The 23,787-nt window shown below is 36.0% G+C and overlaps 1 protein-coding gene across 11 annotated transcripts in view; it reads left to right on the top strand.

Annotated features, from left to right (window-relative positions):
* CDC42BPA (CDC42 binding protein kinase alpha) overlaps positions 1-23,787 on the top strand; it is a gene marked incomplete at both ends in the record, with an annotated part of 335,066 nt that overhangs the window by 70,160 nt on the left and 241,119 nt on the right. For all 11 annotated transcript variants that reach the window (XM_080699099.1, XM_080699104.1, XM_080699105.1 and 8 more), the window contains one exon: positions 3,534-3,625. In XM_080699099.1, coding sequence (XP_080555225.1) covers positions 3,534-3,625 — 92 coding nt within the window. The remainder of the gene's footprint in view (positions 1-3,533; positions 3,626-23,787) is intronic.

Here is a 23,787-nt window from a genome sequence, read left to right on the forward strand (position 1 = left end):
AAAAAAAAAAAGAAAAAAATATTCTCTGGTAAGAAAGAAAGCAAAAAGAAATATTGAAATGTTATCTTTAAGTCATCAAAAGTTTGGTACCAGACAAATGAAACTGTTATGTGAGATTATCAATGTTAATATTGTATAAATTGCTATAATACTAGATGTCAACCAGTAAGCCAAGCGTGGGAAGGAGGGATGGGGAGGGAATGAGATATGGGGATCGTGGTAGGGGCTAACTGGGCGAGATGTGCATGTATGTCTACAAAAGTATTTTCTTTATACCACTATGATGTATGAATACATTGCACCAATAAAAAATAAATTAAAAAAAAATAAATTAAAAAAAAAAAAGAAAACTGAAATGAAAAAAAATACCCTGGGATTTTTATTTTAACAGGTTCCAGGAGGGAAAGAAAAGATAGGGTTATTATTTTAATTTATGTTAATACTATATGTGTCTATAAAATTTGTATAGCTGGCAAACCCTTTAGTCCCAATTATACATGATTTTACAGTACTCATTTCCTTATGCTTTTAGAGTATATACTACTACCATGTGGAAAGATAATACTGTTTTTTTTTTTTTTGACAAGCCTTATCTAAAATGTCATTGTGACAACAACATGCTGAACCAGAATCCAGTTTCAGTTACTTTGGTTTAAAAAGTTTATTTACTGTTTTGCAGTGGTGTTTTGGAGGATTGTAATAATCTCAATTTCTGAGCAGGTATGGTGTCGCATGCCTATAATCCCAATACTTGAGGCTGAGACAAGAGGATTACAGGTTCAAAGCCAGCCTCAACAACTTACCCAGGCTCTCAGCAACTTAGTGAGACCTATTTTCAAATTAAAAATTAAAAAACAGGGCTGGAAATAGAGTGCCCCTGGATTCAATCCCCAGCACCATAAAAACATTCCTTTCTTTCTTTCTTTCTTTCTTTCTTTCTTTCTTTCTTTCTTTCTATCTATCTATCTATCTATCTATCTATCTAATGTGTGTGTGTGTGTGTGTGTGTGTGTGTGTGTGTGTGTGTATTTCTGACCTTTTAGGTAAGTAGGATGTCATCAAGAGGAAGATATATAGAGAATTATCCTTTAAGAACTGAACTGGAGCCAAGCATGGTGGCAGATATCTGTAATACCAGTACTTGGGAGGCTGAGCCAGGGGAATTGCAGTTCTGATTTAATCCAGGCCAATTTAACTGAGACCCTGTTTTCAAATTTTAAAAATAGTGTGTGTGGGGTGGCTGGGGGATGCACCTCCAAGAATGCCCTTGAGTTCCATCCCTAGTACCAGAAATAAAGCTAATCAAAAAATAAAATAGCCTCTCTTAAACCAAAAACAAACCTGAACTGAATTATAAATAATAGTAGTTAGGGTCAGTAATGAGACAGCTATATTTCATATGCTTTATTTGGGTGTCAGGTTATTTGGAGGCCTTGGAAAATGAAAAGTGGAATAGAAGATATACTAAGCAACGGTTAATTGTTGTATCATAGTGGTGGTTTATTATATTTTACAGATCTAGGTGACAACCAGATTAGTACTAGTCTCACAATAGCTTTTTTAAAATTTTTTTTTCTTGATTTATACATCCTATATTTGTCATTCTTAACCGAGTACTTACAGTATGTAGACACTGGGAAAGGAAGGGATTTTAATCCCAGATTATTGTGCTGTTTCTTCTTTGTAGTTTCCTTGTATGCCTCCTACACAGTTGTAAATAGTCCACTGTTAAGCTTTTCTCAAATCACGGTAATTTATTTCCTCTTGGGACCCTGATACACAGTGGCCACAGTCTCACACTTTGAGTCCAATTTGTTCAGAACTAGGATGCTTTGGGTGATTTTAATCAGTGCTTACTTTCTGATATTCCTCTTCTCTCTCACAGTTTAAGCTTCTTCATACCTTCATTTAGATTTGGTCTCTTTCTTTGACCTCTTTTTTCTGAATGTGAATTGTAAATGGAGATCCAATCTCTCCTTTCTTTGTAATCTAAACACAAGTATAGATATCTCTAGTAGTTTGGGCTAATCAGGCTGGAATACCCCTGTTTTCTAAGCTAGTTAGGGCTAAATATCTTCAGACCAAAACAAGCTATAAGCCTGCTGTGTCTATTTTACTCCTCTAATTTTCAGATATGTGCCACACTTTGGTGTTATGAAAGAAAAAGAAGGGAGCTGTACTCATGTGTAATGGTTTTTTAATAATATCAATGTCTTTTTATTGAGAATAAAGAGAGACATGAATAGGGAAGAGGAATCAGGTTTAATCTCTTAGAGAATGCAGAATATATAATTCATTTAAACATTTTAAAATGTCAGTTTATCTCAGATTATTAAGATTACATCTAAACTCCTTGTATGACATTTAAAGCCTTTTTGATTTTCCATAGTTTCATCTCTGATTTCTTCTCAAAATTCTGTAACAGCAGTGGATTATTTACCATTATCACCTCAAATCCACTTCTTGAGTTTCTTCATTTGTTTATGTTATTCTCTCTGCCTAGAATATATATAGTGTCCAAAGGACAAAGCAAAATTGTACCTATTTTTCAAGGTAGAGTTCCTCTGTCAGGTGTTTGTATTCACATAATTAATGTTACTTTTTTATTGGTCCAGAGGCACTTTATATACCTCTGTAAGAAACTTTATCACATTGTTATCTTTAGTGTGCATATGTTCTTGTGGGACAACATACTTTTCTGTCTTACCTGAAGACTGAGAGCTTCTTAGTACCATGGTATAATTATCTTTTTAAACATTCTTGCCAGGCTTGATAGTGCACACTTGTAATCCCAGTATTTGGGAGGCTGAGACAGAAGGACCACAGGTTCAGGGCCAGCCTCATGTACTTATTGAGGCCTTCTGCAACTTAGTAAGACTGCTTAATTAAAAAATATATTTTTCACACACACACACACACACACACACACACACACACACACACACTCATGCATGCGTGTGTATATGGGACTGAATGTATAGCTGAGGGATAGAATGCCCTTGGATTCAAACCTTGGCACCAAATAAACCAAAAATCACTAGTGTTCATTGCCACTATGCATTGTATAGTGTAGACTCTTGCTAAGGCATGTTACAAGAATAAGTAAATAAATGAGCATGAAGAAAGTATTAATTTACCTCTCGAGAACTGATGAAGTCTCTATGGTTTCATGAAACCTCCTTTTGTACTTTGTGGGCCTTTGCATTAAAATATATAGCACTGATATTTAGAGTACAAAGACTGTTTAACATACTGGTCTCATTTGTGTCCTGGATGCTTTGCATTATTTCATATGCCATTGGTGCTTAAAAATATTTCTCACCAAAAAATGTAATTTATATATAAGAAACAAAATATATGGTTTTCTTGGGAAAATTAAATTTCCATATAGTATAATGAGATATTAAACTATTTTGGCTTAATTCATAATCATAATTTGAATTTTTATTATGAATTAAGAAATACTAATCTGTTGCATATCTAATTTGCTTCATGTTTCATTAAGAATGTAATTGATATTACTCTTGTTTCAGCTAAACCATTTACTTCTAAAGTGAAACAAATGCGATTACATAGAGAAGACTTTGAAATACTAAAGGTGATTGGTCGAGGAGCTTTTGGGGAGGTAAGAGATGAAGATTTTTATAGAATGTTTAATTATTTTGGGAGATGTTTTATACAGTTGTGAGAGTTCAGTTGTTTAACTGAAATATTTACTTGCTGTTGTGATTGATATGGGTAATCAGAAAATATATCAAAATTTTGAATTAAATATTTCCAGATGGAATTTTTTTCTAAGATGTTTGATGTTTTACATGTACTTTATATGTCAGTGTAAGTAGGAATAATTTTCTGAACCCATGTTTGGTCTGTTTCTCTCCTAGTGCCAGTGCAGTCTGTCTAAATTACTCTAATTTTAAAGGAAGTCTTGGTATTTGTTAGTATAGATACTCTGACTTCCTCCCCCTCCTCCTTTGTCTCTCCTCCCTTGTCTTTCCTTTCAGACTTTCATATTCTTTTGAACAGCTTTTAAGTTTCTACTAATTTATAAATACACACTCATGCCCCTGCTAAAATTTGGATTAGGATTGCATTAAAATTGGAAATCAGTTTGCAGATAATTGAAATCTTAATATTGAAGTTGCTAACTCATGGACATGGTATATTTCTCTATTTACTTAGGGCTTTATAAATTTTCTCTCAATGTTTTTTAAGTTTTCATTCAGTATAAAGGATTTTCACATCTTTCAGCAGATTTATCCCTAGGTGTATGGTATTATTGATACTACTTTAATTAGAATGATTAGTTTAATTTTCTAATTATGAAAAATATAATTGCAATTAATTAAATCTTATTTATTGACCTCATAGCTAGCAGTTACATTAATTATACTTTTAAAATCATGAGTTGTGTTGAGATTTAATAAAATGATTTATTTGCATGTTTTGAGACATTTGTTTTCCTTCTTGTTTAATTTGTTGAATTATACTGATTTATTTTTATATAAATTTGTGTTTTTAAAATAACCACAGAATGGTTGTTATGCGTTTTATGAATCAGCGGATTTGGTGTGCTTTTTTTATATGTAGGTTTTTTTTTTTAATACTGGATATGAAACCCAGGGACACTCTACCTCTGAGCTACACCCCCAAGCCCTATTTTATTCTTTTATTTTGATCTCTCACTAGGTTGCAGAGGGTCTCACTAAGTTGCTGAGGCTGGCCATGAACCTGCCATCCTTCTGTCATATCCTCCCATGTACTGGACTTACAAGTGTGTGCTACTATGCCCTGATTTTTTTTTTTTTTTTAAAGGGATCTTTGCATCTATTTCTTGAGAGAAATTGGTCTGAAACTTTTCTACTTCTGATGTCCTGATCATATCTTGTTATTTTGGTTTTACTGGTTTATATAAAAAGATGGAAGTGTTCTCTTGTACTTTTCTTTAAAATTTGTGAAGTTTTTTTTCTTTACATGCTTATAAGATTTCACAAATGAAAGCTGTCTGGCCTGGAGTTACTAGTGAGGTAGTCTTACATAATATACTTAACCTGTGTGTGTGTGTGTGTGTGTGTGTGTGTGTGTGTGTGTGTGTGTAACTGGAGATTGAACCCAGGGGCAGTCTACCTCTGAGATATACCTCCAACACTTTTCTAGTTTTCTTTCTTTCTCTCTTTCTTTCTTTCATTCTTTTTTTTTTTTTTTTTTTTTTTTTTTGCAGTACAAGGGGTAGAACCCAGGAGCATTCTACCTCCGAGCTACACCCCTAGCCCTATTTTTTATTCTTTATTTTGAAACAGGGTCTCACTGAACTATAAGGGCCTCACTAAGTAGCTGAGGCTGTCCGTGAATGCTGGGATTACAAGTATGCGCCACCATGCCTGGCTCTTATTCTTTATTTTGAAAGAGTCTCACTAAGTTGCAGAGGGCCTCACTAAGTAGCTGAAGGCTGGCTGTGAACCTGGAATCCTCCCGTCTCAGCCTCCCAAGTAGTGGGGTTACAAGCATGCGCCACCACACCTGGCTTATATTTAACATTTTTTTTTTTTTTTTTGGTGGTACTGGTGGTGGAACCCAGGGGCTTTTCATCCTCCCGGCTATACTCCCAGACTTATTTTATACTTTATTTGGAAACAGGGTCTCACTTAGTTGCTGAGAGCCTAAGTAGCTGAGGCTGGCTTCAAACCTGTGCAATCCTCCTGTCTCAGCCTCCCAAGTGCCCAGCTATTTTTTAACTTTTAAAAATGAAAATATGACTAGAGTTTCTGTTATGTGTCTGTTTTTTAGGTTGATATTATTTAATTTTAAAAACTTTACATTAGTCATTTGTTGATTCAAATGACCATTCATATTTCTCATTTTTTGACTTGACTTGCTAGGGTCTTATCAGTTTTCTTTCTAATGAATTAACTTTTGGCCTTTTGAATTTTGCTCTTATAGACTTGTTTTTGTTTCATTAATATCTGCCCTTTAATATTTTTTCATCTACTTTTTGGATTTAATTTGCTATTTTTTAATCTCATTCAAGGGCATTTTACCTCTGAGTTATACCCTTAGCCTATTTATTTATTTAGTTAGTTTTAATTTTTTTTGGCACGTTGTAATTATACATCTTAATGGGGTATAAGATGGTGGAGACATACATGCACACATCACCCAATTAGCCCTTACCCAATTTCCACCCCATTTCCTTTTCTTCTCTCCTTCTCATGTTTGGCTTAGTGATTGACATTGATTGTTAAAAATACCTCATGTGCATTAGAGAATTTCCCTCTTCCCCCTTCCCATCCCCTCAGTTAAGTTGCCTTATTTGCTCATCTATAGTACCTCCTTCTTTGTCTAGAGTTTCTCCTATGACTTATTTTCTCCTTAGCTTTCACATTTTAGGGAGAGCATCCAATTTCTTATTTTTCGTGACTGATTAATCTCACTTAGCATAATGTCCATAATGTCCTCCAGTTCCATCCATTTCCCTGTAAATGATGTAATTGTGTTTTTCTTTATGGCTGAGTAAAATTCCATTATCTACATATTTTGGTTCTTAAATTCACATTCACAAACTGCCCTTTGGCATCATTTTCCATTTGACTTAAAAGGTAGGTGTGTGTGTGTGTGTGTGTGTGTGTGTGTGTGTGTGTGTGTTATTGAAGATTGAACCCCGGGGAATTAAGCTTCTAAGCTTAATTCCCATCCCACCTTCCTTTTAAATTTAGAAACAAGGTCTCACTGAGTTGCTGAGGCTGGGTTCAAATTGGAACCTTTCTGTCTCAGCTTCCTAAGTACTGGGGTTAAATCAGACATGCACCACCACTTCTGGCTCTCTTAATATTTCTTTAGTGCAGGTCTGCTGATCAATTATCTACTTTTACTTGTACAAAATATATTTGTTTTGAGATCTTAAAATTTTTAAAATTATTTAAGTATATGGCCTGATGAATTCTTGTAGTTGTATAAACTTGTACAACTTTTGTACATGTCATGATAATAGACTGTTTCTAGTAATCAAATAGGCTTTCCTTGTCCCCTCTATTTGTATTAACCACTTCTTTGGTAACCATCTATTCTTACTTCTGTCATCATATGTTTATGATACATTCTTTTGCTTCTGGCTTCCTTTGTTTCATTTGTACTTATGTGATTCAATCTTGTTTTTCATTGGTTCACAGTATTTCTTCGTGTGAAGATACCATGTTATATCAAGTTATGTTTTTTGGCCATAAGAATGATGCTATTATAAACATTCTTGTACTTGTCTATTATGAGTTTTAAGTAGTCATTTATATTTGATATAAACTTAGGAGTGGTATTGCTGGGTCACAGAGTAGAAATATTTGGCTTTAGTAGATAGTGTTAAATAATTTCCTGAGTGCTTACTGATTTTTATTCCTACTATCAGTGTGTAAACCTCCCAGTTGTTTCACAACCTAACACTTGGCTTACTTGTTTAGTTTAGTCACTTTTTGGTAGGTGAGCAGTGGTATTAATTGTGATTTTTATTTTGTATTTTCTTCTAACTCTTAGTGTTAAGTGCTCTTTTATATTATTTCACATCACTTGAATATCCTTTTTGGACAAGTGCATATTTTGGAGCTAGGTGGGTGAGTTTTCTGACTTATTACTATATTCTAGATATTATAAGTGATTTCTTTAAACGTGTGGATTAGTTTTTCTTTCTTACAAGAGTGTGTGTGTGTGTGTGTGTGTGTGTGTGTGTGTGTGTGTGTGTTTTACTGGGGTTTGAACCCAGGGGCTTTCTACCTCTGAGCTATACCTCCAGTCCTATTTATTTTTTATTTTGAAACAGTCTCACTGAGTTGTTGAGGGCCTCACTAAGTTGTTGAGGCTGGCCACAAATGATCCTCCTTTCTCAGTCTCTCAAGCACTGGGATATAAAGCATGTGCTACCATGCCTGGCTCTCATAAATCTTTTCTTTTCTTTTTTTTTTTTTTTTTTTTTTGTTTTACTGAAGATGGAACCCAGGGGCATTCTACCTCTGAGCCAACCCCTGCCCTATTATTTTATTTTTTTTATTTTTGAAAGAGTCTCAGTAAGTTACGGAGGGCCTCACTAAGTAGCTGAGGCTGTCCGCAAACTATGATCCTCCACTCTCAGCCTCCCGAATGCTGGGATTACAAGCTTGCGCCACCACGCCTGGCTCTCATAAATCTTTTATTGAATAAAAGCCCTTAGTTTTGATGAGGTTTAGTTAAATTAAACTTTTCTTTATTATTAATGCTTTTGTATTTCTTTTAAGAATTTCTTCTTAGCCTCAAGGTTATGTACATATTTTCCTATATAGCTCTTTTAGAATTTTTTTTTTTTTTTTTTTTTTGTGGGTCTGGGGATTGAACCCAGGGGCATTCGACCTCAGAGCTACACCCCCTGCCCTGTTTTTTATTATTTATTTTGAAACAGGGTCTCACTGAATTGCAAAGAGCCTCACTAAGTAGCTGAGGCTGTGAACTGTGATCCTCCAGTCTCAGCCTCCTGAATGCTGGGATTACAAGCGTGCGCCACCATGCCTGGCTTAGAAATTCTATTATCTTTTTTTTTTTTTGGTGGTACTGGGTTTCCCGGAAGCCCGTCTACCTCCGGGCTACACTCCCAGATCTATTTTATAGGTTTTTTTTTTTTAATTTGGAAACAGGGTCTCTTAAGCCAGTACGGCTGGCTTCTAATGTGCGTGATCCTCCTGTCTCCGCCTCCCAAGTGCGGGGATTACAAGCGTGTGCCACCACGCCCAGCTCTTTCTATTATCTTTAAAAAAGAAAATCTTGGCCGGGCGTGGTGGCGCAAGCTTGTAATTCCAGCATTTGGGAGACCTCAGTTTATGGATAGCTACAGCTACTTAGTGAGGTCCTCCGTAACTTAGTGAGACCCTGTTTCAAAATAAAGAATAAAAAATAGGGCAGGGAGTGTAGCTCGGAGGTCTAATGCCTCTGGGTTCCATCCCCAGATCTGAAAAAAACAAAACAAAACAAAAAACACAAAAAAACTTTCACATTTAGTTTTATGACCCACCTGGTACTGGTATTGATTATTTTGTGTTTTTTGAAGTGTGGGTCAAAGTTGATTTTATTCTTTGTGGTTTCTTAGTATTATGAATCATAAAGACTACATTTTTTAAATATTTTATTGCCAAGGGACTTTTAAGTCAAGTGACCCTGTATATGCTATTCATACATTTAAACAATAGTTTCAGTATAGAAATCTTGTACATAGTTTCTTAAATTTATTTATGAGTCTTTGATGTTTATTGATAAACTTGTAAATGATCATTTTAGAATTTTATTATAGCCTGCAAATAAAATTAATTTTTGTTTATCAATCTTTTATTTAATGGCCTTGATATATTAACTCACTATTTCTGAATATTGTACATAATTTAAAAAATTTACCATGTTCTCAGTCATATTGTCAATATCAACAGCATTTTTTTCTTTCTTTCCAATTTGTTTTTCTTTTTCCTATAGTATTGTAATTGAGAGACCTTTGTAGATGTTGAATTCAGGTGGTAAAAATGGATCCTTGTTTTTGAATTTAGGGTTCTGAGGAATAAGAATAATCACAGTTTCTCCTATACTCTTACTAAACAACAACCAATACAAAAAAGTGTGGGGATTTCACCCCACCAGGGAATAGGCAATTATTGTATTTTCAGTGGACCCCATTTGATTATCCTCTAAGTTGAACTCTGATGCTATCTACCTGAAATTTGTGTCCAACTTAAAGTAGAGAGCTTACTTAGTCCACCAAGTCTGCCCCCTATGTCTGATAGCAGAAGCATGTTGGGATCCCTAACGTCCAACTGCCTATAAATCTGGGTTCCTATAATCCACTCTTTGGTATTGATGATTTGCTTAGAGTGGCATATAGAACTCAAGGAAACACTTAATATTTACTGGTTTATTAGAAAGGATATTACCAAAGAAGAAGATGAAGAGATGGGTAGGGGAGGCATAAGGAAAGTAGCATGGAACATCTATGCCCTCTTCAGAGGTGCCACTCTTCAGGCACCTTTACCTGTTCAACTGTCTGAAAGCTTTTCAAACTCTGTCCATTTGTCTGTTTGTTTGTTTTGTTCTGGTGATGGAACCCAGGGGTATTCTACCTCCAAGCTAAACCACCAGCCCTATTTTTTTATTCTTTATTTTGAAACAGAATCTCACTAAGTTGTGGAGGGCCTCATTAAGTAGCTGAGGCTGTCCGTGAACCTGCGATCCTCCTATCTCAGCCTCCCAAGTGCTGGGATTACAAGTGTAGGCCACCATGCCGGGCTTTGTTTGTTTGTTTTAAATGAGGACTTCATTACATAGGTATGTTTGATTGCCCATTGGTGATCAACTTAACCTTCATACCCTCTTCCCTCCTTGGAGACTGGGGTGTAAAGCTGAATGTTGTGAGCAGGCTGTGCCATTAACATAGACCACACATGGTTTGGGTCTTTGCAGATGCCAGATTTATTGATTGGCAGTACATTTCCAAGCTGTATCACTTCATCTGTTGCAATTCACTGAGTGTTCATGGATCACTTGGTAGCCATAAGCCTTACAATCATAGGTTCATTTATTTGAATCTTAATTACTGATATCTACAGCACTCAAATGATGCACCACACTTTATACAATATGAAAGGTCACAGAAAAGCTAAGAAAGTGTTAAGGTGGCTCTAGGGCTTCTGGAAGCTGCACTGAGAGCAAAGGCAGAGAGCAAATATAAAAGAGTTAGTGCAGGTGGTCAATAAGGCTAAGAACTGTTCAGGGGACTGAGGTGTCTGGGTGGACACCTATTCTAGTCCAGGGTCTAGCTGGCATGTAGTTATCAAGTAAGTCAGAAGTAGGCCATTTCAAGTGGGGAGACTGAGCTGACCTGAAGACCTGGGAGAGATTCAGGAGTTCATCACTTGTTAATCTAATGATGTGTTCATTGTCATTGTATGGTCAGATGATGTGGCATATGAGGCTGTACCATGTCTTAGATGCCTCTCCTTTATGTAGGATGCCTATCCTTTCAGGTGGGGGGGTTACATCTGGTATATGGTTGCAGACCTTGTTTCTGTGATTTGGGTTTGATGTGCCCGTGCATTCATGTGCTGCTTCTAGTTTAATTTGATAAGCTCACAGGTAGTTATTTTTAGTAGCACAATTAATTCATCAGTATGTGCCTTATGATTGTGCTATGTAAATGGTGGTTGTTTACTTATACAAAACAAGGTGTAGAGTCATCCTTCCTTTTTACTTGTACTCAAAATGGAGTAACTCATCGCAAACTATTATTTTATAAAATGGAATAGCTCAGGGTATAGGCAAAGTTTGAACTGCTGTTATGTACCTCATGGGGTAACTCAAAGCAGAGCACAGTCTGCCCTCTACAATAAAAGTCCTGCCTTCTAATCCCACTCTTTTATTTTTGGTTACCAGTTTCCTTCTGTAGCTACTTTTTGGGACTATAGGCCATCAGTCACTTTATTGGCATACAAAAATATACTTAGCACTTTGAAAATTTCAAGTTTTTTATGAGTTATATGCCCTGAAACAAAAGAAGATCAAATATATATATTTCATAAGGAGGAAGGTGTTCAGCATTTTGATCTTGAGTATGAAATTTGCCACTGTTTTTTTTCTCTTACTCTTGTTCTTCTAGTCCTAACCTGTGTAGAGCTTTTATTATGAACAGGAATTAACTTTAATTCAATTCCTTTGTCTCTTTAAATAATATAATTACTATATTTGGCTAATATGGGAATTTTGATGATTAATTTTCAAATATACCAATATTTTATTACTACGTAAATCATTCCTGATGTATTTTTTAAGACATATAGTTGGGGTTTGATTTGCTAATATCTTGTTTAGGTCTTTTTGTTTACCTGCATGAAAGAGATTGGCCTTTTATTTATATATCTTATACTCTCTTTCAAAATGATATGCTTCTTAGCTCTTAAGACAATTTGGGAAGTGTTCTTTTTTTCTCAATTTTCTGAAAGCACTTTTATAAGACTGGTATTATTTCTTCTTAAAAATTCCTGGGAAGCTTGATGTGGTGGCACATGCTGGTAATCCCAGAATTTGGGAGGTTGAGACAGGAGAGTTGCAGTTTGCAGACAGCCTCAGCTACTTAGGCCCTTTGTAACTCAGTGAGAACCTGTTTCAAAATAAAGAATAAAAAATACGGCTGAAGCCGGGTGTGGTGCACGCTTGTAATCCTAGCATTTGGGAGGCTGAGACAGGAAGATCATGGTTCACAGACAGCCTCAGCTACTTAGTGAGACCCTGTTTCAAAATAAAGATTAAAAACAGGACAGGGATGTAGCTTGGAGGTTGAATGCCCCTGGGTTCCATCCCCAGACCCACACACACACACACACACAAAGGGCAAGAGGTAGAGCTTGCAGGTAGAATGCCCCTGGGTTTCATCCTCAGTACCAAAAAAAAAAAAAATCTTGGGGAGATTAAGATTAAATAAAAAAATTAAATTAAATCTTAAATGAAGATTTATTTTATTTTACTTTTGCAGTACTGGGAATGGAATCCAGGGCATTCTACCTCTGAGCTGCATCCCCAGCTATCCATGAAACAGTATCTTTCTGTCTCAGCCTCCCAAATACTGGAATTACAAGTGTGCGCCACCATGTCTGACTTTGTGATTTATTTTTGTTATGGTCAGTGAAGCTATATGAATAGTAATGACAGCTTGTTGTGTTTTGTGCACATCTTTTGAGATAAATTTTATTTATGTTGAAATGTACTAATTACATATTTCATGAGAATTTTTTTCCCCCTTGTACTTTCTACTTTTGAGCTACACCCCCAGCCCTATTTTTTATTCTTTATTTTGAAACAGGGTCTCACTGAGTTGCAAAGGGCCTCACTAAGTTGCTTAGGCTGTCCTCAAACTGCGATTTTTCTGTTCAGCCTTCCAAATGCTGGGATTACAAGCATGAGCCACCATGCCTGACTTGTTCCATGAGTTCTGATGAATGGATTCACCCTTATTAAGATAAAGAATCTTTCTCACCCTAGGAAGTTCCCTTCCCCATCAGTACCCCATAGCTTCATCAAGTGGCAACCAGTTTTCTGATTTTTAACTGTAGATTAATTTTTGATCTTTGAAGATTTTATATAAAAGGAAATGTACAACATATATTCTTTTGTGTTCAGCTTTGTTTCCTTAGTAATGTCTGTGAGATTTCTCCTTGTGATTACATATATTAATACTTTCTTTTCATTGCTGAGTATACCATTATATTAATATGTCATAATTTATCTTCTCTTAATGATTGTTTCCATTTTTTTTTTACTTCCAGGAATAAAGATGATATAAGTATTTGAATATTCTTGTGCAGGTTTTTTGGAAATATATTTCCCTTTTTCTTGGATAAATATCTAGGGATGGGACTCATGTGCCAAGTGGTAGGGTCAAATTGAAAAGAAACTGGCACAATTTTTCTAGTCAGATTATATATACCTTTTTTAATTTTCTTTTTTTAAGAACTGGGGATTGAACCCAAGGGCATTCTACCTTTGATTATATTCTCAGCCCAATTTTTTATTCTTTATTTTGAAACAGGGTCTCAGTAAGTTGTAGATATATGTCATTTTATATTTCTTCCAATTTCATGTTCTCCATAGTATATTAAAGAGAAGTGGGGATGATAATGGACATCCTTGTCTTTTTCCTGTTTTTAGGGAGAATTCTTGAAGCTCCCCATTTAATATGATGGTGGTAGGCTTATTGTAGACTGCCTTTATGATATTGAGATATGTTCCTTCTATTCCAAATCTCTGCAGTGTTTTATCATAAATGGATTTGGGATTTTATCAAATACTTTTTCAGCATCTATTGTAATGCTCATGTGATTTTTGTTTTTGATTCTGTTTAAATGATTAATTACATGGATTGATTTTCGAATGTTGAACCAGCCTTGTATCCCTGGGATGAACCCTACCTGGTTATGATGTATGATTTTCTTTATGTGGTTTTGAATGCGTGTTGCTAGTATTTTGTTTAGTATCTTTGCATCCAAGTTCATCAAAGATATAGGCCTGTAGTTTTTCTTCCTTGAACTGTCTTTATTCGGTTTTGGTATTAGTGTGATGTTGGCTTCATAGGATGTATTTGGTAGAGTCCCGGTTTTTTCTATTTCACGAAATAGTTTGAGGAGTATTGGGGTTAGCTCTACTATAAAAGCTTTATAGAATTCACTTGGGAAACCATCTGGTCCTGGGCTTTTCTTTGATGGTAAGCTTTTTATTGCTGTTTCAATCTCTTTGATTGCTATTGGTTGGTTTAATTTTTCTCTATCTTCTTGACTCAGTTTAGGAAGGTTGTATTTATCTAGAAACTTGTCAGTTTCTCCAGATTTTCCATTTTGTTGGAGTGTAGTTTTTCAAAGTAGTTTCTGATAATCCTCTGGATTTCTACACTGTCAGTAGTAATGTCTCCTTTTTCATCTCTTATCTTCATAATTTGGGCTGATTCTCTCCTTTACTTTAGTTAGGTTGACTAGTAATTTATCTATCCTGTAAATTTTTTTGAGAAACCAGCTTTAGGTTTTTTGATTTTCTCTATTTTTTTTTATTCTCTACTTCATTAATTTCTCTTACTGTTGTTGTGCATGCTGATAGAGCTGTCGTGGGTGTGATGAACTTGCTGCTGCTACTGTTGACAATATGGCACCGCTCCCACGCCTGCCCTTGGCTGTGAGGCTGGTGTATTTGTTTTCTTGTTTTGAGCTCCGTTCTGAGTCCCTGGAGGGTGTGATGAGCTTGGCCACTGGAAGTTTTAGATGTTCTTTGCCCTGAAAGAACTGCTGAATTACACCCAAATGTTCTGCAGCTGCTCACTTAGTTTTTTTTTTTTAAACAGCACAAGCTGTTTTCACCCAAACTAGTTTCACTAAGGAATTGGGACCAATCATTCAGTCAACTCTGTATCCAGTAGGGCCCCTCTCAGCTTTACTTTAGTCAGTCTATAATTAGCATAGCAATTCTAGCCAGTATTAGTACATTGCAAATAGAGGTTTTACTTAAGGGGGGAAAAAAAAGAGCTATATAGTAAAACAAAGAAAGTAAATAAGCCCTGGGAGGTTCAACAACTTAGGGACTTCAGTAAGTGCATTTTTCATTTAAAAGGCTTCCTATAACTTTTTCTCATAACTCTTTCCAAATCTGGTAAGAAACTACTTGCTAAGAGTTACTGATTATATGTGGTGACTTAAATCCTTTTTTTTTTTTTTTTGTTAGAAATTTCATTTTCCACTCTGGAAAACCCGAGATCAAATCCTTCAGTGTCTCAGTTTTGCTCTCTGAAGATGTTCTGGTGGGGAGGTTTTGGAGGTTGGTTGTGGTAGGAATTGGAGCAGCTGGCACTGCGTGGAATACTAGTGTATGTGAAAGCCCTTATTAGGAAATTTAGAGTGCTCACTTTGCCTTGTCGGCAGTCAAGATCAGTTCTCCAAGGAGGATGAAAGACGGCCAGGGCCTAGAGTTGTTTTCTGTGTGAGAGTTGTCTATCTTAGAAAAGATTAACTCAACTAGTTTACAGAAGGTATGATCTCGTCCAGTCCTTCAGCCCGAGAAGTTCATTAGCCACTGTCTAAACTCTTTAATCTTATCTGAATTAAAAGAATAAAAGGAATTTTCACTCCTATCTTCACCTCAATCCAATTACCCTATAGTTAAAATACATTTGTAGGTCTGGTTAGTATTACAGGCTAAAACTTTTTCCAGTACTGATCTGAATGTGAGATTTTAACCAGGATCTGATTTTATTTCATTGTAGCCTTTTTCTTAGATAATTTGAAGAAGTCTTTGTTACCCAAATTGGTTTTCTAGGAGTTGATAGCAAGTCAGGAGGGGATGTGACATTCTTTACTTTCCAAATCAAAATATACAGATAACTTAGTCTTCCTCATTTCTTTAGTCTCATGTTGGTCACTTTAGATGTGGATGTCAAGATGTCAGCATATACAGAGAATGCTCCATATACTGGGCCATTCTTATAAATACCAGCTTTAATCTCTATTCAGAAGAACATTGCAGAAGCTAGGTATGGTGGTACACACCTGTAATCTTAGTACTTGGGTGGCTGAGACAGGAAGGTGGCAGGTTTGAGCTCAGCCTCAGCAACTTAGGGAGACCCTGTTTTAAAGTAAAAATAAAAGGTTTGGGGGTATAGCTCCTAGGTAGAATGTTCCTGGGCTCAATCCCAAGTACCAACAAAACAAAATAAAACACACACACACACACACCACACACACACACACACACACACACACACACACACACACACACAGCAAATTACAGTAGTGCTTGCCATCTCTGTAGGAAGCAGTATATCCAGGCTCATAGGATTTGCTATAGTTTGGGAATGTCATTACTTCCATCATATGGTGGTTAAGAGCCACTGAACTCATCTGGGTTGTATTGGTCTTTTTCTGTTTCTATAATACGTTATGTGAGGCTAGGAACATTATAAAAAAGAGGTTTATTTAAGTCACATTTCTGGCAGCTGAAAATTTAAGATCTTTTTATTTTCTGGTGAGGGTCCCCTTGACTGCATCATAATATATATGGCAGGGGGGTTGGAAGGAAAATGGCCACATGAAAAAGGTACCAGGTGTGCATGGTGGCCTTGCTTTGTGACATCCCACTCTTGAAATAATTAACAGACTCTGTGAGACCAGCATTAATTCCTTCCAAAGGCAGTGGCCTCAGTCATCTAATCATCTCTCTCTAGGCCCTACCTCTTAAAGATTTTATCACTTCTCAATGTCATTGTACTGAGGAGCAAGCTTCCAGCACATGGACTCTTGCTGGACACACTCAAATTATAGCATCTGGGGATAGAATAGGGTCTGCAGAATGCACAGAATAACAGGTCTTTCTTGGTCCAGAAATTCAAGGCTCCAGAGGGATGACCTCATGGAGCCAACATCACGTGATACAGTGGCTGAGCAGGTTTTCAGCAGATCTCTCCAGGCTGGTATTCCTATTGGTGTGCATACAGACCTGGTCAGAAAAGGTTTTCACATTACCCCAAATGCCCAGAAAAAGAATAGAATTCCACTCTGTGTATTTCCCATAATTTTGCAATTCATTCATCTGTTAATGGAGACCTAGGTTGGTTCCATATTTTGGCTATTCTGAATTGTACTGCTATGAACATGGGTATGCATACATTCTCTGATTGCAACCCCTTTGGAAAGATACCCAAGAGTGGTATAGCTGGATCATATGGTGGATCTATTGCCAATTATCTAAGGAATATCCACACTGATCTTCATAGCGGCTGAACTAGTTTGCACTCCCACCAACAGTGTAAAAGAGTTCCTCTTTCCCCACGTCCTCTGGTGAAGAATAACACCAGCATTGTTGTTATTTGATTTCATTATGCTTGCCACTCTGATTGGGGTTAGATAGAATCTCAGTGTTGTGTTGATTTGCATCTTCCTGATTGCTAACGATGTTGAACATATTTCATGTTATCTATTGTCCATTTGTATCTCTTCTTTTGTGAAGTGTCTATTCAATTCAGTTTCCCATTTCTTGATTGGGTTATTTGTTTTGTTAGTGTAGAGTCTTTTGAGCTCTTTGTATATTCTAGATAGTAGCCCTCTATCAGAGTTTGGGCTGGTAAAGATCTCCCATTCTGTAGGCTTTCTCTTTAGGTTCTTGATGGTTTCCTTTGATGAGAAGAAACTTTTTAGTTTGATGTCATCCCACTTGTGAATTCTTGTTTTAATTTCCTGTGCTTTGGAGGTCTCATTGAGTAAGTTACTGCCTGTGCCTATATGTTGGAGTGTAGATCCTATGCCTTTCTCTAATAACTTCACAGTCTCAGGTCTAATTTCTAAGTCTTTGATCCATCTGGAGTTGATTCCTATGCACGGTGAGAGGTAAGGATTTAGTTTCATCTTTCTACAAATGAATAGACAATTCTCCCAGTACCATTTGTTGAAAAGGCTGTCTTTCCTCTAGCATGTGAGTTTGGCCCCTTCGTCAAAGATCAATTGACGATAGGTGTGTGGGTTTGTTTCTGTATCTTCTATTCTGTTCCACTGGTCAGTATATTTGTTGTTGTGTCAATACCATGCTGTTTTTTACTACTATTGCTCTATAGTAGAATTTGAAGTCTGGGATTGTGGTGCCTCCTGCATGGTTCTTATTGCTCAGGATTGTTTTGACTATTCTGTCTTTTCTTTCTCCATATTTTTTTAGGATTTTTTTCTAGGTCTATGAAGAATGTCATTGGTATTTTGATAGGAATTGCATTGCATCTGTAGATCACTTTTGGCAGAATGGCCATTTTGATGATATTTATTTTGCCTATTCATGAGCAAGGGAGATCTTTCCATCTTCCAAGGTCTTCTTCAATTTCGTTCCTTAATTTTTTTTTATAGTTTTCATCGTAGAGGTTTTTTATGTCTTTGGTTAGTTTTATTCCTAAGTATTTTATTGGCTTAGAGGTTATAGTGAATGGAATTATTTTCTGCATTTCTTTTATTGTGTATTCATTGTTGGCATATAGAAAAGCAACTGATTTCTTTAGATTGATTTTGTATCCTGCAACTTTGCTGAATGGTTAATCAACTCTAGTAGTCTTTTGGTTGAGTTCTTTGGGTCTTCTAGATAATGGATCGTGTCATCTTCAAACAGGGATAGTTTTAGTTCCTCTCTTCCTCTTTGAATTTCTTTGATTTCCTTCTCTTGTCTTAATGCTGTGGCAAGAGTCTCAAGGACTGTATTGAAAAGGAGTGGTGATAGTGGCCATTTTTGTCTTGTTCCTGATTTTAGAGGAAATTCTTGCAGTTTTTCCCCCATTGAATATGATGTTGGCCTTGGGTTTATTGTATATTGCCTTAATGATGTTGAAATACATTTCTTCTTTTCCAGTTTTCTGTAGTGTTTTTAATATGAATGGGTGTTGAATTTTGTCAAATGCCTTTTCAGCATCTATTGATATAATCATGTGGTTTTTGTTCTCAGTTCTATTTATGTGGTGAATAACGTGTATTGATGTGCATATGTTGATCCAGCCTTGCTTTTCTGGGATGAAACCAGCTAGGTCTTGGTGTACAATTCTCTTGATATGGTTTTGAATGTGTATAGCTAGTATTTTGTTTAGAATTTTTTCATCTATGTTCATCAAGGATATTGGTCTGTAATTTTCTTTCTTTCTTTCATTTGGTGGTACTGGGGTTCCTGGAAACCCTTCTACCTCAGGGCTACACTCCCAGAACTATTTTATACTTTTTATTTGGAAACAGGTTCTCTTAAACCAGCGTGGCTGGCTTCGAACCTTCACGATCCTCCTGTCTCCACCTCCCAAGCGCGGGGATTACAAGCGTGCACCACCATGCCTGGCTGTAATTTTATTTTTTTCAGGTATCTTTATTTCATTTTGGTATTAATGTGATACTGGCCTTGCAGAGAGAGTTTGGGAAAATTCCATCTCTTTTCAGTTTTCTGGAACAAGTGAAGTATTGAGATTAGTTCTTCACTAAAGGTTTTGTAGAATTTAGCTGGAAACCCATCAGGACCTGGGCTTTTTGATGGCAGAATATTTATTTCTGATTTTATTTATTTTTTGCTTGCTATTGGTTGGTTTAGGCTTGCTATGTCCTCTTGGTTCAATTTAGGTAGGTTATATATGCTTAGAAATCTATCGATTTCTTCCCTGTTTTCCAGTATATTGGAGTATAAATTTTCAAAATAGTTTTTGATAATCCTTTGAATTTCCTCACTGTCTGTGCTGATGTTTCTGTTTTCATTTCTGATTTTAATAATTTGAGTTGATTCTCTTTTTGTTTTGGTTAGGCTGGCCAGGGGTTTGTCAATCTTAATAATCTTTTCAAAGAACTAGGAGAGTTATTTAAAGTATATAATCTTCCAAACTGGTAGGAACAGAAGACTTCATTTTTGAGTATGAACATTAGAATCAATTTTTTTTTAACTTAAAAAAGGGTTATTTTAGTTGACTGTTGTGCCACACAGCCTGTAATCCCAGTGACTCAGGTGATTGGTTGTAGGAGAACCTCAACTTTGAGGCCACCTGGGCAATAAAGACCCTGTCCCCAAAATAAATAAATAAATAAATAAATAAATAAATAAATAAATAAATAAATAAGGCTAGGGATAAAGCTCAGTGGTAGAATACCCATGGGCTCTATCCTGTATGTATGCGTGTGTGTGTGTGTGTATGTGTGTGTGTGTGTCTGTCTGTCTTGTCTGTCACATACAGACACATATACACATGCACACAATTTTTATTGACATATTAAATTTACTGATTACTTAAAGAACTGATACCTAGTTGTCTTTGGATTGCAATATAATTTATAATCTCAGAAAGGAGAGATGGGGAATTTTTATAAACCTTTTGCTCATTTCTTATCTTCCTTATTAACATTTTTCTGTTACTATTGTTGGGATATTTTCTACTTGGAAAATATGAAAGCTGTTTATTGACATATTGAATGTATACATATTATCTCATTAATATTAGGTTTTGTTTTCAGCCATTGTAGAAATTACTGTGTTATCATTTATTATTTTATACTTGTTGGTATACAGGAATAACCTTATAAAAATGATAAAAATTTGGAGTCTGTACATTGAATTCTCTTTACTCTGTGTTTATGATTTTGAATTTTAACTTTCTGGGTAATTGCTCTTATTTGTGTATTCTGTTCTGCAGTGTAATTTGGGCTGTGATTTCTCTATTCTCATTTCTACATCTGAGCCTATAACTTCATCCTAGAGTCCAGGAGTTCTTTGAAAACTGCATTTCACCAACTGATATTCTTATTTCCATAGTTATTGTGGTTTATTCTCCTAAAATTTAAAATTTTTGGTTTTTCATTTTGTGGTACTGCTGATTGAACCTATTGGGGGGGGGGGTTCTGTCTCTGAGCTATACTCCAGCCCTATTTTATTTATTTTGAAATAGCATCTCACTAAGTTGCTGAGGCTGCCTGTGAATCTGTCATTTTCTTGTATCAGCTACCCAGAAATGGGATTACAGGCATATACCACCATGCCCAACATAAAAATTTGTATTTTTTGCTATTTTATAACATTGAAAGTGAGAGGAAGGTAAATGAAAGTAACTAATTTGACATCTCAGAACAGTCTCTAAATGCTAACTTGTAAAGGAAACATCAAAAATCATTGTTCCTGACTCATATTTTTTGGTAATTGAGTATTTCTTGACTAGTCTTCACAGCCGAGGTTTTTTTTTTTTTTTTTTTTTTTTTTAAATACTACTTAGTTTCTCCATCTTCTGATAAGCCCAATCCTTCCTGGTTTGACTATATATCATTCTTGAATGTCTTCAGCCCTTGTGTCCTAGATCCTGGATGTTTTTGATACTTTGGATTTGGGGGCTTTAATTCAATCACTTCTGAGTTTTGAGGAAACGAGGCTCCGATTACATTGTTCTTGTTTATTTATTTGTATTCATTTATTTTTATGTGGATATTGAAAATGGCATACATTCAGACAGTGCTTGGTCTTGTTTAAATGGTATGTTTAAGCCAGACTTGGTGATGCACAACTGAAATCCCAGTACTTGGAAGTCTAAGAACAGGGCATTACAGTTTTCAAGATCAGCACCAGCAACCTAATGAGACCCTGTTAAAAAACAAAAAACAAAATAGGGATAGGGGTTAGCTTGGAGGTAGAATGCTTCTGGGTTTAATCCCCAGTAAAAAAAAGAAAAAATGTTGGAGCCAGATGAAGGTCAGAGATATCAGGATCCTCTGTTAAAAAAGGGACTTGAACTTCAGGCCAGCCTGGGGACTTTTACCTTCTTTTTCCTAAATGCAACGTTGGTTCCCAACTTTGGATCTCAAAATAGATTCAAAGCATATGTATATACTTATCAGAGTTGAGGTTTCAGCCAACTGTACCGAACAGAGTGATGTTGAAATATGGGCTTTCATATTAGTTTCATATTAGTCTTAAGGCCCACTCCCTTTGACCTCATCTGGTAGACAGAAGTGAAGGGGAAATCCTCACTTTTGTTTTTGAATACTTTCCTCTTAAAGCTGAGAGGGAGCCTTTCTTGCTTTTGAGGCAGAATTTTTTCATTCACTTCTAAGTTGATTTTAGGAAGAAAAAAATAGCAATACTTTTTTTTTTTTTTGGTGGTACTGGAGATGGAACCCTTCTATCTCTGGGCTATACTCCCAGACCTATTTTATATTTTATTTGAAAACAGGATCTCTTAAGTCAGCATGCTGGCTTCGAACCTGCACAATTCTCCTGTCTCTGCCTCCCAAGCATGGGGATTACAAGCGTGCGCCACCATGCCCGGCAAAGATAGCAATACATTTTAACAAAAAGGGAAGTACAGTAGAGTGACTTTGAGCCTCATCTCTTTTGATAGTTACTCCAGATTCTTTGAACTTAATAATGTATTATATGAAGGCCAGTATTAATAGAAAATCTGTTTGCAGGGAAAGCAGAGGTTTTTCCTTCCTGACAAAATGCATTTGTCATCACCTGTTACTTCATTAGAATTACTCCATACTGGGAATCAGTGAAATAATTAATTTGTTGTGCCTTTGGGGTCTTGTTGAGAAAATGTTTATCTGTGCCTATGTGTTGCAGTGTTGGACCTATGGCCTCTTCAAGGAGCTTCAAGGTCTCTGGTTTAATTTCCAAGTCTTTGATCCATCTTGAGTTGACTTTTGTACAGGGTGAGAAAGTGGGATTAATTTCCAATTTTCTGCATATGGTTAACCAGTTTTGCCAACACCATTTGTTGAAGAGGCTATCTTTTTTCCAGTGTATGTTTTTGGCCCCTTTGTCAAAAATCAATTGGCTGAAAGTGTGTGGACTTGTTTCTGGGTCTTCTATTCTGCTCCATTGGTCTATATATCTGTTCTTTTGCCAGTACCATGCTGTTTTTATTACAATGGCTTTGTAGTATAGTTTAAAGTCAGGTATTGTGATTCCTCCTGCATGGTTTTTGTTGCTGAGAACTACCTTGGCTATTCTGGGCTTTTTGTTATTCTAGATAAATTTAAGGACTGATTTTTCTATGTCTGTGAGGAATGATCTTGGTAGTTTAATGGACATTGCATTAAATCTGTAGATCACTTTTGGGAGGATGGCCATTTTAATGATATTTATTCTGCCAATCCATGAACATGGAAGATCCTTCTATCTTCTAAGAACTTCTTTGATTTCTTTTTTCAGTGTCTTATAATTTTTTTGTAGAGATCTTTTACCTCCTTGGTCAAGTTTATTCCTAGGTATTTTATTTTTTTGTGGGAGATCCTGAGTGGAAGTGTTTTCTGAATTTCTTTTTCAGTGGATTTATGGTTGGTGTACAGGAAAGCTTCTGATTTTTTAAGATTGATTTTGTATCCAGATACTTTGCTGAATTTGTTGATCAGTTCGATAAGCCTTTTGGTTGAGTTTGTTGGGTTTTCTAAATATAGTATCATGTCATCTGCAAATAGGGAAAGCTTGAGTTCTTCTTTTCCTATTTGTACTCCTTTGATTTCCTTTTCTTGCCTTATTGCTCTGGCTAGAGTCTCTAGTACTATATTGAAGAGAAGTGGTGATAGTGGACATCCTTGTCTCGTTCCAGTTTTTAGGGGAAATTCTTGAAGTTTTCCCCCATTTAATATGATGTTGGCAGTGGGCTTATTGTAGATTTCTTTAATAATGTTGAGGTATGTTCCTTGTATTCCAGTTCTCTGCAGTGTTTTTATCACAAATAGATGTTGAATTTTATCAAATGCTTTTTCAGTGTCTATTGAGATGATCATG

The sequence above is a fragment of the Muscardinus avellanarius genome, assembly GCF_963383645.1.
Source record: "Muscardinus avellanarius genome assembly, chromosome: 7".
Lineage (NCBI taxonomy): Eukaryota > Metazoa > Chordata > Mammalia > Rodentia > Gliridae > Muscardinus > Muscardinus avellanarius.